Genomic DNA, 13884 nt, shown 5'->3' with positions numbered 1-13884 from the left:
AGTCACCGGTTTGACCGTTAAACCGGCCGGTTCAAACCAGTTCCAGCCGAGTGACTTGCACAACCGGTCTGACGTGAGGCTCGGACCGGTCAGGTCACCGAGTCCCGGTCCAATCGGTCGGACCGGCCGGTCCGAGCCGAGTCTTAAAACACTGCTTTTAGAGTTTTGAAAGTAACAGAGTCCGAAAGTCGTATGAAGTAAAGATAGATACAGTGTTATCAGACTCGGACCGGTGATCGACTCGGTCGAGGCACTGGGTCAATGAGTCAATGGTTCAACCACTGGGTCACTGGTTGAACCGTTTGACTCGGTTGACAATAAAAAAAAATCAAAATACCATAATATACTATGTGGCAGCAAGATAGCAAGGAAATTACACGTTTTTTTCAACTTCAAGCAGGTGCAAAGCATGGCAAACTTCACATAAATGAAGAAAAACAAGCAAACGCAGGAAAGGGTCTTCCAAAATTGAGAAAAAACAATACAAGAGTTAAACTAATACAACCCAAAGCTAAGCTTTTTTTTTTGAAATGCCTAAATGAATAAAGAATACTGCACACACAGTGGGGGAAAACAAAATAATGAACATAAAGGAAAGGGAAAACACACACAGTGGACTATCCCAATCCTTCCAATCCTTCCCTTACAAAGACCTACATGCTTTCCAATCCTAAGTCCCTGCCGCAAGAAGCACAGTGCAGATGCAAACAAAAAAAGGCAAATAAATTTGCTGCCAGTTCAGTTCACATGTTCACCAAAACTAGAAAAAATCATGCGGCTTCAAAAACCAGTAGACATAGCGGAATGACAACATCTGAAATTAGTTCCAGCCAGCCCTCACACCCAAACAGACCTGGGGATTCGAGTACCAATCCATAGCTAAGCTTAAAATAGAGACAGGAAAGAAGAAACAAATCACCAAGAAAGGAGAAGAAACTCACCAGGAAGAAGAAGAATAGCGAAGCGTGGTGGAGCGGCGACGGGCCTGCACGGCAACACGTGGTGGAGCGGCGGCGGCGAGGCTCCAGTTGGAAGAAACGACTCAGTTCTGAAGAGGGAAGAAGCCGCAATCGATGACAAGGAAGAAACCCGTTAGAAAATAAGAAGAAACCCTACACAGAAACGACGTAGTTCTGTACTTAGTAGTTTTCAGTTTTTTTTATTTTACATAGCGAACCGGTCCAACCGTAAGGACCGAGTCCCCGGGTTTTTTACTGAACCGGCCGGTTTTTTCCGGTTCTCAGCGGGTGGATTGCATGGCCGATCCGAAGCTCGGCTCGAACCGGCTTAGGGTCCGGTTCCCGGCTCAACCGGTCGAACCGGCCGGTTCGAGCCGAGTCTGATAACACTGGATAGATATGACATTATAGAGTTATCACTAAGAAGATCTTCACGACAAAATCATTCCTCTTAAACGAGGTATCCATCAGCGTCTGATCCAAGAAGGCTAGCCGTAGCTAGCTGTGATTAGTTAGTGGTGTGGGTGGGGCAAACACGTCGTCGTTTCATTTGGTGCCATGTCAAAACTTTTTCCCTGCCAAAAAGTAAAAACTCAATCATATCATAACCAATCAACTCCACCAAAACACTTTCCCGCGCAAATCACGCCCCAAATCAACACTTTCTCTCTCCTACGTGTCCTCCTTTCATTGGCCACCCCTCCACCAACCAACCACCATAAAGCGCACACTCAGAAACCGTGGTCCTCAACCCCACCGAATCATCCAATAGAAGAAAAAGCAAAAATTGAAAAAGCGTTCTCTCAACTTTCTCTGCAACTGCAACGCTTTCTCCTTTCCCTTCTCTTTTTCCCACCGAGTCACGTGACTCAGTTGCCCCGAGTCCTGACTCACCCACGCGACATCATCATCATCATCATGGTCCCTTCCCACTTTGTACTCCATAAATTCCCTTCAATAGCGCTTTCTCCCAAATCCAATGTTCAACCTGCAACCAACTTCTCCACATGCTTCTCTGAAATCCGCGTTTTCGTTTGTTCGAAATCGAAATGGCCGAGGCTGATGAATCCACCGCCGCCGCCGCCGCATTTGGGGTTCCCGGAACGCCTGCTATCAGGGAAGCGAGACCCGAGACGGGGACCCGTAGGATTGATACAGGGTTCGGGTCGGGTGGGAACCCGATTCATGGGGTTAGGAGGGTGAATCTGCGAGCTGAAATTGATACGTCTCCGCCTTTTGAGTCGGTTAAGGAGGCCGTGACCCGTTTCGGTGGTAGCGGGCCTTGGTTACCCCTTTACAGGCTTGGAGAGGCTTTTGTAAGTTTTGTACTATATGCTCCTGTTTTTGAATCTTGGAGGTTGGAGATTTGAATGTCATTTTTCTTTTCTGTTCCATTTTTTGAAGTGAACAATGGTTTGCAGTTGCTCTTTTATAAAGATGATAAATAATATGCTTGTTTCTGAATTTTGTTTATTCATGTTTCAATTCTTAAAGGAATTTTGGTTGATTAGTTAGTGCAAAAAGTAGAATTTTTGGTGACATAAAAATCGTAGAATAGAGAGAAAACACCTCTTGACTATCGGACACGCATCAGTGGCATGTGGCATATTGGGAGACCAACGGAGACTCATTCTTGGATAAGAGCGTCAGGGGATCTCCCTAAGGAGGGTTGTCCACCAATTGTTATTTTGTTGGACATAGAGGGGATCAAACCCTTGACCTATGAGGAGGTGAAAGTTAAACTTGAAACTAGTTAGTTATGCCAATTGTCAACCCACTTGGCAAAAGTAGAACTCCTTTAGCTGTGTCAATTTTCAGCCTATTAATGTAAAACTGATAATTGCATCTTTACTTCATCAGCTTATCACTAGATTCATTTTTTCTTCATCTTTTGTTTGGATTTAGTTATTTAGATATAAGTTTGCAACTTTATAGTTTATATTTGACTTGCTTGTGTAACATAGAATCTAATGAATCAAATATTTAATTTCATTCACCTTTGCTTTGAGAATTTGGATGCCCATTGGTCTAACAGCATTATGCATTTTCTCCTTTCTTGGTTATTGCACAATGAGTATTTGCAAAATTGGACCTAATTACTACAGAGGTGGAATCCATTTGTTTGTCTTGGAAATTCTTGTTATTTTCATCCACTGGTACTGATGATGCATTATTGTCTATTGATCTGTTTTAAGTTTTTGTGCACCCTTGATACCTGCCTCTTGTTAGTTGTTTACTTGCTGATGTAGAAGAAGATTTTCGTTAGCAGGACAATTTGGAAGATTTTGACATAAAGAAAGTGGAGGAACAAGCAGCAGAGTTGGAGAAGGATTTGATAGTCAGAGAACTTGAAACACTTGATGTACTTGAAGAGCTGGGAGCTACCAAAAGGATCGTGGAGGAATTAAAGCAGCAACTACAAAAAGATGCGTTGAAATGCTTGGCGACTCCAGATATCAACTCTTGTGAACAGATTGGAACTCCAGTTATTAAGGAGATGAATAAGGAAAATTATGGAAACATTGTCAGCAATCAAGAACAGATGTTACACATTTCTAGCTCCTGCTCTATGTCATCACCTGATCTGATCTTGATGGAGTTGAAAGAAGCCAAAGTAAATCTTGGTCAAACTATAAATGAACTCGAGGTGATTCAATCCTCTGTTGAATCGTTAAATAAGAAAATGAAGAAGGATAAAAGTTTTCTTGAGAGAACTCGTGCAAAGCTAGCGTCAAAGTTTGCAGCTGTCTCTGCTCACGAGAGGGTGCAAGAGCAAACAAGATTGAATCCACCATCATCTCATGCAGAATGCACTTTTGATCAACCTGCTAATAATATGAGGAATTTCAATTCTGATTCTGAACAGCATAATAGAATGGTTGAAACAAGAAGTTCTGAAGGTTCAAATCCATTAACAATCTATGGAGGGCATGGATTCAGTGTTAAGACAGCCGAGATGAGGTTGCTTGCGGCTAAAAAGATGGAAGAAGCTGCAAGGGCAGCTGAAGCTATTGCTCTTGCTGAAATCAAGGCTCTATCTGGTGCTGAGAGAGTGTCAGAGTTTGCTCTGCCGGAACCTGAGAGAGTCACATTTTCTTTTGCACCGCGTTCTCCTCTAACCTTCAGGGATCAGATACCTGAGGACTCGACTCTAAAGAAGGTAATAGATCCAAAGTTTCGTATTGATGAAACCAACATTTCTAAACAGACTATTTTGAAGAAGCTGAAGGAAGCATCAGAAGAAGTTCTACACAGCAAAGAAGTATTGGCAGATGCTTTAAACAGAATTGAGTCTGCAAACAGAAAGCAACGTGCTGCTGAGGAGGCTCTACGGCGATGGATTCCGGAGGCTGATCTGAAGAAGCAAGCAGTGTGCGACTCTTTTAACTGCGACAAGTGTAGTCAAGCTGGAATGTGTCAAGATTCTTCTCTACCAACTAGAGCAAACAATGATCCAAAGCCTGTTTTAAGGCCCACAATTTCAATGAGAGATGTACTTAGCAGAAAGCAAGTTCCTGAAGGATATGATACAAGAAAAGAGATGGAAGAGCACACTGAAAGACAAAAGGTAGCATTGAGTCAAATGCTCCGTGCATTGAGGGAAGATCTAACTGTTCCACCGAAAGCCGAAAAAGACGGGAGTGATCAAAAGCAGTTCGTAGCACAGAGGAAGAAGTTTGGATTCATCCAAATATCATTCCCATTGGCAAAGCCAAGTAAGAAAAAGGCATGAAATTTTAATCCTAATGCCTTTGCAAGGATGAATAGCCGTTCCTCGTTCATCTTTTATGTAATCCCATGCCATTATTTGTTGGTTCATGTGGTTGCTTTCCTGATATTGAATTGCAGTTTGTCTGGGTGTGTGATTTTGCTAAATATGTTGTATTTGAGTGAAGGCCTATATTCTGTAACTAGCTTTGATAGGAGCTAATAGATTATGTTGTTCTTGTTGGATGCTTTAGAGTGATGCGAGTTTATTCACTGTATGAAGAAGATCTTACCATCACGTGGATGCCTTGTTATAGCAATATATGATAAATTTGTATTTGTGGACATATAAACTTATGAGAAACTTCAAATTTCAATTCATAGAGCACTGGTTGTATAAATGATCTTGTCTGGTCCAAAAGCTGTAACGCTTTTTCTGTCCGCAAGAAGATTGTAAAGGACAGTAATGGAAACCCACGTTCAGCTTGCATAATCTTCAAATGGAGGCAAATCCTACTCGCATGGGTTGAAATCCAAGAGTGAGTTCAAAACTTGGTCTGCTCAGCATGTGAAGATCTATCCATCCTTGGATCAGGAACCACAATAACAGGCATCCCAGCATTCTTAGCTGCAAGGACTCCTGCGGGCGCATCTTCAAAAACAAGTACATTCCAAGGATCTACTGGTCCACCCTCAAATCTCTTGGCTGCTGCATGAAATACATCCGGTGATGGTTTGCCTTGTTTAACTTCAGGGTCATCACCAACAACAACATGATGCATGATAGGTCTAGGGCTAAGCCAGCCCTTAAACACGTGTATGTTAGGAAAAGGACTAGAGCTATGTGAAAGCATAGTCTAGGGACTAAAGTGTAATAAATCAATTAGCCAGCTAGTTTACAGCTGGCGGTTGGAGTTTGTTAGATTTGTTAGCTGGCAGTTAGAGCTGTTAGTTCAATGGGCTATAAATAGCTGAAACTTGTAGTAGAAGTCATCTTTTGGGAAAGTAGAATTTGGAACTGGTTGTGGAACCAGGAACTGATCATTGGGAAATCAGTTGTAAACCCTAATTGTTCTTCCCCAATTTCTATCAATACAATTCATCTCTAGCCTGGAATCTCAGTGATTCTTGGTTAGCATTCAGTTTCTACATTTGTTTTCTTCACTGTTGATTCCAGTGTTTATCACTGGTATCAGAGCACCGATTCGGTGCCCTGTGAAGCTGCGAAACTCGATTCCTGTACATGGTGGAGACGCGAAGCATGGCTAGGAGCGTGGATCAGCAAGATCTAGGTGAAGATGGTTGGAGGCACGTGAGTGAAGCGATGCGACTGCGGATGGAGATGTTTGAAGCCCGCGCAAAGCACATGGAAGATCGCACCATGCGAGCAGAGGAGCAAGCACGCAGAGCGGAAGAACAGGTTCAACGTTCTGAAGAACGTTTGAACACGCTTCAGGCGAATTTGCGAACCAGAAGGGAGAGGATTCGCGAGGAAGGTGAAGGAGAGTGGGATGGAATTCGCGAGGGGCATGAGGAGAGGAGAAACAGGGTTCCATGGAGGAAATTGGAAATTCCTGTGTTCTCAGGGGAAGATGCTTATGGCTGGACTCAGAAATTGGAGAGGTACTTTCAGTTACGTGAAGTGCCAATGGAGGAGCGTATGCAAGCTTCCATGGTGGCTGTGGAAGGCAGAGCATTGAGTTGGTACCAGTGGTGGGAAAAATGCAATCCCAACCCAACTTGGGAGAGTTTCAAACTAGCTGTGGTTAGAAGGTTCCAGCCTTTTATGATTCAGAACCCATTCGAGGTTCTCCTAGCTTTGAAGCAAGAAGGAACAGTTGAGGAGTATGTTGAGCAGTTTGAGAAATATGCAGGGGCTTTGACAGAAATTGATCAAGATTTTGTCAGGGGAGTTTTCTTGAATGGACTCAAAGAAGAGATCAAGGTGGAACTAAGATTGTTTGAGTTACAAACCTTGGTGGAGGTGATTCAGAAAGCTATTTTGCTGGAACAAAAGCACTTGGTGGAGAACAAGCAAGGAAGTGGTAATCAGCAGAAATCCACAGGTACTTTCAGAAGCAACTCTTATAGTAGAACCTACAATAGAGACTCAACTTTATTTGGTGATAAGAAAGTAGAAACTACTTCTGTTGGTAGTGTAGCTAATAGCAACAAAGTTTTGCAAGTTGGAGAGAGTTCTAAGACTAGAGGGGGGAGTATAAACACCTGACCTCAGCAGAAATGAGGGAGAAGAGAGAAAAGAATTTATGCTTTAGATGTGATGAACCCTATACAAGGGATCACAAATGTAAGAATAGACAATTGAGGATGATAATTTTAGAGGAAGAGGTTGAGGATTCTGTAGAAATTGAGGACTTAGATCCAGGAGAATTTAACTCCCTACAACTGTCTTTGAGATCCATGGCTGGTTTAACTTTTGCCAAGTCTTGGAAAGTGGAAGGGGATGTGAACAATGATGCTGTGGTGATCTTGTTAGATTGTGGAGCCTCACACAACTTCATTTCTCAGAAGTTGGTGGACAGGTTGGGTTTAAAGGTGAATGAAGATACTGCTTTTACAGTTGAGGTGGGAGATGGGCACAAAATCAGATGCAGAGGAAAATGCTCTAGGCTGAAGATGACTATTCAGAAGTTGGAGATTGTTCAGGATTTTTACTTGTTTGGATTGAAGGGAATAGATGTTGTTTTAGGCCTGGACTGGCTTGCTAGTTTAGGAGAAGTTAAGGCAGATTTTGGCAAGCTGGAATTGACCTTAAAGAAGGATGGTGTGCAGTACACTATCACTGGAAATCCCTCTCTAACCAAGTCAGAACTTTCCAGTAGGGCACTCATGAGCCTTTTAAAAACAAAAGGGTCAGGGCTCCTTGTTCATTGTAACACCCTGACTGAAGAAGGAAAAAAAGAATCTGCCATTCCAGAAGACATACAAGGTCTGCTACAGGAATTTGAGGAAATTTTCAGTGACCCTCAAGGGCTACCTCCCAAAAGGAAGAATGACCATGCAGTTCACTTAAAAGAAGGGGCAGAAATTCCTAATCTTAGGCCATATAAATGTCCTCATTACCAGAAAACTGAGGTGGAGAAGTTAGTAGCAGAAATGTTAGAAGCTGGTGTCATAAGGCCTAGCATTAGTCCCTATTCCAGCCCCATCATTTTGGTCAAAAAGAAGGATGGAGGGTGGAGGTTCTGTGTTGACTATAGGGCGCTCAATAAAATCACAGTTCCTAACAAATTCCCTATTCCTATCATTGAAGAGTTGTTAGATGAACTAGGTGGGGCTCAAGTGTTTTCTAAGCTAGATCTAAAATCTGGCTATCACCAAATCAGAATGGTAGAAGAGGATATTCCCAAGACAGCCTTCAGAACTCATGAAGGGCATTATGAGTTTCTTGTGATGCCTTTTGGCCTCACTAATGCCCCCTCAACATTTCAGGCCCTCATGAATGAGGTATTGAAATCATATTTGAGGAAGTTTGCATTGGTATTTTTTGATGATATTCTAGTATTCAGTCCAGACATAGTTACTCATGTTCAACACTTGAAATTAGTCTTGGAGTTACTAGCCCAGAATTCCTTGAAGGCTAACCAGAAAAAGTGCAGTTTTGGTCAAACCAGTTTAGGATATCTTGGCCACATCATTTCGGGAAATGGAGTAGCAGCATATCACACTAAGGTAGAATCCATGAGCTCTTGGCCTCAGCCTAGGGATGTGAAGGGTTTGAGGGGTTTTATGGGCCTCACTGGTTATTATAGGAGATTTGTGAGGGACTATGGAAAAATTGCTAAACCACTGACTGATTTATTAAAAAAAGACAGTTTTCAGTGGAGTGACCAAGCTCAAAAGGCTTTCTTGCAGTTGAAGGAATCCATGGTTAACTTACCTTTGCTGGTTGTTCCTGATTTTTCTAAGGGGTTTGTGATTGAAACTGATGCTTCCAGCAAGGGGTTAGGAGCAGTCCTAATGCAAGAAGGAAGACCATTGGCTTTTTGGAGTCAAGGACTTTCAGCTAGGGCTCAACAAAAATAAGTATATGAGAGAGAGTTGATGGCTTTAGTGCAAGCTGTGCAGAGGTGGCGCCATTACTTGATTGGGAATCATTTTATAGTTAGAACTGATCAAAAAAGCCTCAAATTTCTCACTGATCAAAGGCTTTTCACTGATGAGCAGTTCAAATGGGCTGTCAAGTTGATTGGGATGGATTTGGAGATTCAATATAAACCTGGGGCTGAAAACTCAGTGGCAGATGCTCTCTCTAGGAAGGGAATGTATTCAGCTATTTCAATGGTATCCATGGAGGATTCTGAAGCTTGGATCCAGGAAGTTCAACAAGACCCTAAGTGGTTGCAGGTCATACAGGATTTGACAGTTTCTCCTACTGCCCATGCTGGTTTTGAATTGAAAAAAATGAGTTCTATACTACAAGAACAGGCTGGTTTTGTCTAGTAATTCCAACAGAATCCCTGTCATCCTTGCTGAGTGTCATGACACTCCTGCTGGAGGGCATTCTGGATATTTCAGAACCTATAAGAGGATTTCTAGCTCCCTCTATTGGGAAGGCATGAAGAAACACATTCAGCAGTATGTGCAAGATTGTGACATATGTCAAAGAAGTAAATACTCTACTTTGGCCCCGGGAGGATTGTTGCAACCTTTACCTATCCCAACACAAGTTTGGTCTGAAATATCTATGGATTTTGTGGGTGGACTGCCTAGAGTCAAGGGAAAGGACACAGTGCTGGTTGTGGTGGATCGCCTCACTAAGTATGCACACTTTATTCCACTAGGGCATCCTTATACAGCCAAGGAGGTTGCTTCTGTGTTTCTCAGAGAAGTAGTCAAACTCCATGGTTTCCCTACTTCCATTGTTTCTGATAGAGATCCAGTGTTTCTCAGTCAATTTTGGAGGGATTTGTTCAAGCTTTCAGGTACCAAACTGAAGCTGAGTACCTCTTATCATCCCCAGACAGATGGGCAAACAGAGGTGACTAATAGGACATTGGAAACTTACTTGAGGTGCTTTGTGGGCCCTAAGCCAAGGGATTGGTTAGATTGGATTCCTTGGGCAGAATTTTGGTTCAATTCCAATTTTAACAGTTCAGCTGGAATGACACCCTTTAGGGCTTTGTATGGAAGAGATCCACCAACCTTGGCCAAAGCCAGCCTTATTCCCTCCAAAGTAGAAGAAGTGAATCTTCTTTTTCAGCAAAGAGATCAGATTCTGGAGGAATTGAAGCATAATTTGAATAAAGCTCAGGGTTACATGAAGACTCAAGCTGACAAGCATAGGAGGGATCTGGAATTTCAGATTGGAGATTGGGTCTACTTGAAGCTGCAGCCCTACAAACTGAAATCTTTGGCTTCCAGACCTTGTGCTAAATTGGCCCCTCGATTTTATGGTCCCTATCAGATTTCTGACAAGGCTGGACCAGTGGCTTACAAGCTTCTTCTGCCAGATCATGCTAAGATACACCCTGTCTTCCATGTGTCATTGTTGAAGAAGGCTCTCAAGCCCAATCAGCAACCTCAACCTTTGCCTCCCATGTTGAATGAGGAACTTGAGCTGCAAGTTCAACCTGAAGATCTCTTAGATTTGAGGGAAGATTTGCATGGTAATGTGGAGGTTTTGGTCAAGTGGCTGGACCTCCCTTCTTGTGACAATTCCTGGGAACAAGCTGCTATGTTACAGGACAAGTTTACTGGTTTTCCCCTTGAGGACAAGGTTAAACTTTTAGGGGGGGGGGTATTGATAGGTCTAGGGCTAAGCCAGCCCTTAAACATGTGTATGTTAGGAAAAGGACTAGAGCTATGTGAAAGCATAGTCTAGGGACTAAAGTGTAATAAATCAATTAGCCAGCTAGTTTACAGCAGGCGGTTGGAGTTTTTTAGATTTGTTAGCTGGCAGTTAGAGTTGTTAGTTCAATGGGCTATAAATAGCTGAAACTTGTAGTAGAAGTCATCTTTTGGGAAAGTAGAATTTGGAACTGGTTGTGGAACCAGGAACTGATCATTGGGAAATCAGTTGTAAACCCTAATTGTTCTTCCCCAATTTCTATCAATACAATTCATCTCTAGCCTGGAATCTCAGTGATTCTAGGTTAGCATTCAGTTTCTACATTTGTTTTCTTCACTGTTGATTCCAGTGTTTATCAATGCATCAAAGAAAATAGTTCACCATGTCTTTGGGTTTTCAATTCAAAATGTTTCCTAAGAGAACCAGTTGCCAAAGCAATGGGAACTCCTTTTCCATGTAGATGCTTGAGCAAACGACTGCACCTGGCATCAGATCACTATTTAGACACAGGATTACATTTCTATCATACTATTTATAGATAAATAACTTGAAAAATATTATTTTAAAATTGTTTATCCTGTACAAAGGTATTTACATGATACAGACCAATTCTTATTGCTACTTTCCCAAATTAAATTTGTATTACAACTGTACAAAATCTGGAACTATAGTTGTGAAATTATATAATAATTCTAAACGCTCAACACTGGTGACTGAATATACTTAAGACTTTCTAACCATAGAAATATATACTTAAGCATATTTTTCAATAGCGTGGGCTAGTGTCGCTTGGCGGCTGCTCCTCGCGATTCTGAAGAAATCACATCGCACATCACAACCGCGGCTATCGCGAAGAGAATTGCGGTAGGGATTGCAGCCAATTGTGCCAAAGCGCGAGGCTATTGTGACGACTGGGGAAATGGTGCGAAGCCCTTTCTTTTAAACTGTTAGGCTAGGATTGTTTGGGGCAAAGTAGAACTTCTTGGCCAAATTCTTAATGAAGATTCATTCATTCTAGCCACTTCCACTCTCCCCTCACCGCTGCAAGCTTGCGACCACCCATTCTTCGGCGACCAGCTCCTTATCCGACAACCAACTCCACCTCCATCTTCAGGTGATGCTCACTTGCTCTGTTTTTTTCTTTCTTTTCCTTTTTCTCTCTCTTTCTTTTCCATTACTTGCCCGCTAGGTTGCACGAATACGAGTACGGAACCGATAGCGGGTGCAGGGTACGATAGGTTTTTAAAATCCTGGGTACGGGTACGCTAGTATATATGTATTTTTTATTATATATATAAAATATAGAAAAAACATAAAGTAAAATAACATTTAATAAAGATATCATAATATTGATCCAAAAAAAAGTAGGAGAAGTGGTCTTGAGAAAGATCAGTTAGGAGAAGTCCTTATAATACTAAATGCCTGGAGAGGCAGTAAAGAATACTCAACTGCCTGCAGAGGCTGGAGTAAAGAATACTTGTAGCTGCCTGGAGAGGCAGGGACAAATAATACTTGTTTTTCATGGAGAGGCAGAGACAAACAAAACTCAATGCCTGGGGAGGAAGGTTAAAAAAGGTAATACCTGGCCTGGAGAGGCCTGAAGAATACTCAACAGCCTGGAGAGGCTGGTACAAATAATACATGGCCTGGATAAGCGATAATACTCAATGCCTAGAGGGGCAGTTGCTAAATAATACTCTTGCCTGAGGAGGCAAACTGAAGAATGCATGTAAGGAGGAGTCCTTGTCACTCACCCTTAATGAAATCTCGGTGCTGCCGAGGACTGGATGTATCCCTATCGTTCTGGGGTTGAACCAGGATAAAATTTTGTGTGCGATTGTCTCTTTCATTTACTTATGCTTATCCGCTGCGCCAAACGAAGTAGTTCATCGTCTAATCAACATCTGTCGTTTGGATCTTAAAGTTTTTGAAGGGCACAATCCAAACATCCCTTTCTTGAGCCATTCTTGGATCAAAATAGTTTATATTTGAAATCTTTTGTATCCAAACAGTTTAAAATTACTTCTTAAAGTGAAAAACACTTATTATATTAATAGACAAGCCTAAATTAATTTTTGCTTTCCAAAAAAGCACTTAAAATAGAAAAAAAAAAACATTTTATCAAAAGTAAAATCACCTTTTTTTTAAGCAATGGCAAATGAGCCAATTGTTTTTTATTTAAAAATACATTAGAAATAATTGATTATTTGAAAAGCTACTACAGGAGGAGGAGTGCGTTTGTTTCAGCTTATTTTTAGAAAAAACACTTTTTTTTCTAAGAGTTTAAATTTTCTTGTTTCAACTTATTTAAAACTTATCTCTCTAGCCTTCTCCCCTTTCTTCTTGTGCGGCTAGGGTTTGCTTGGGTGGTCGTTGCGCCGCTCTTTCCGGTGCGGCGGCAATCCCATCATCTCCTTCACTATCGCTTGGTTCTCTTTCCCCCCTTCTATTGGCTTCGGCGAGCTTTGCACCCCTGGTTCGTTAGGTGCTGTGGTCTTTCGTTCTCTCTGATCTGGCGTCCTTGGCTTCTTGTGCTACTTGGAGATGACGCTCCCCCTCCAGATCGTGGGATCGACTTTCTTCTGGTCTTCGCTCGTCCTGGTGCCGCTCTCTTTGGTCTCCTTGTTAATTTGCTCGTGGATCTTGTTTTAGGTGTTTCCGTCGTGACTCTCCTTGTTGGTCTGCCTCCGAGATCTTCTCATCGGCGTTCCTCCACTCCTCTTCACCAGCGCTGCTGATCGTTGTAATCGGGTTTATCGGCCAAGGTCTAGGGTCGTCTCGTTTTCTACTACAGCGGTTTGGGTTTTTGGTCAGGGTGCCGGCATTAGTGGATGGGTGTATCTTGGAGGTGGTTGCACCTGATGGTGCTTCAGACAAGCTTTGTTTGGATTGAGGTTGGCAGTGTGTATTGTGTCAGCAAGGTTGGGGTGTTGGTGAAGGCAGATGTTCTTCTCTGTTTTCCCTTTTTGCAGGCCGCGCTGATGGCGCTTCAGAAAGCTGTGTTTGGGCATCTCCGAGCTTCCTCTCCTCTTCTTTTATTGATTTGAGCGAGCTCGCTGAGGCTACGGTCACCTTCCGAACTCGACACTTTCTTTCCTTCCTGCTGATGTTGATGGGTTTCTTCCTAAAAGATGTTGGGTCTGGAGGTGGATAAGAAATAGTGTTGCTGTTTGGTGTTTGTGTTTTGCTCGTCTAGGCTCTACTTTTTCTTGCTTTATTTTGGTATTCTCGATCTCTTTTGGTTTCTTAGGTTTTGTTCTCAACTCTATGGCGTTCTTGGGTGGGTTTTTGGTGTAAAAGCATACTTGTATCATTGTATGCTTGTGTGGTTGTGGATTTTTAGAGGTTATTGAGAGGTTTTTGCTATAGAAGCTGAGCTAATAGCCTAATAGTCAGCTTTTGTTG

General features: G+C 42.3%; 1 protein-coding gene across 2 annotated transcripts; it reads left to right on the top strand.

Moving 5' to 3' along the window:
• Window positions 1–1769: 1769 nt before the first annotated feature.
• LOC130723168 (WEB family protein At2g40480) lies at window positions 1770–5454 on the top strand. Of its 2 annotated transcripts, none has more exons than XM_057574124.1 (2): window positions 1770–2275; window positions 3229–5454. In XM_057574124.1, exons 1-2 carry the CDS (start codon window positions 2009–2011, stop codon window positions 4690–4692), a joined length of 1731 nt encoding a protein of 576 aa, XP_057430107.1. In that variant the 5' UTR covers window positions 1770–2008; the 3' UTR covers window positions 4693–5454. The 2 variants fall into 2 exon arrangements, with proteins under 2 accessions (XP_057430107.1, XP_057430106.1); XM_057574123.1 differs by having other exon boundaries at window positions 1773–2275; window positions 3226–5454.
• Window positions 5455–13884: the final 8430 nt, after the last annotated feature.

This window comes from Lotus japonicus, chromosome 6 (genome assembly GCF_012489685.1).
Source record: "Lotus japonicus ecotype B-129 chromosome 6, LjGifu_v1.2".
Classification (NCBI taxonomy): domain Eukaryota; kingdom Viridiplantae; phylum Streptophyta; class Magnoliopsida; order Fabales; family Fabaceae; genus Lotus; species Lotus japonicus.
The sequence above is the reverse complement of the archived record's forward strand: the minus strand, read 5'-3'. Positions and strand labels throughout refer to the sequence as shown.

Coding starts and splice junctions, on each gene's coding strand:
- LOC130723168 (XM_057574123.1), top strand. CDS start 2,009: ATGGCCGAGGCTGATGAATCCACCGCCGCCGCCGCCGCATTTGGGGTT. Junction 2,276..3,225: donor ACAGGCTTGGAGAGGCTTTT/GTAAGTTTTGTA, acceptor GATTTTCGTTAG/CAGGACAATTTGGAAGATTT.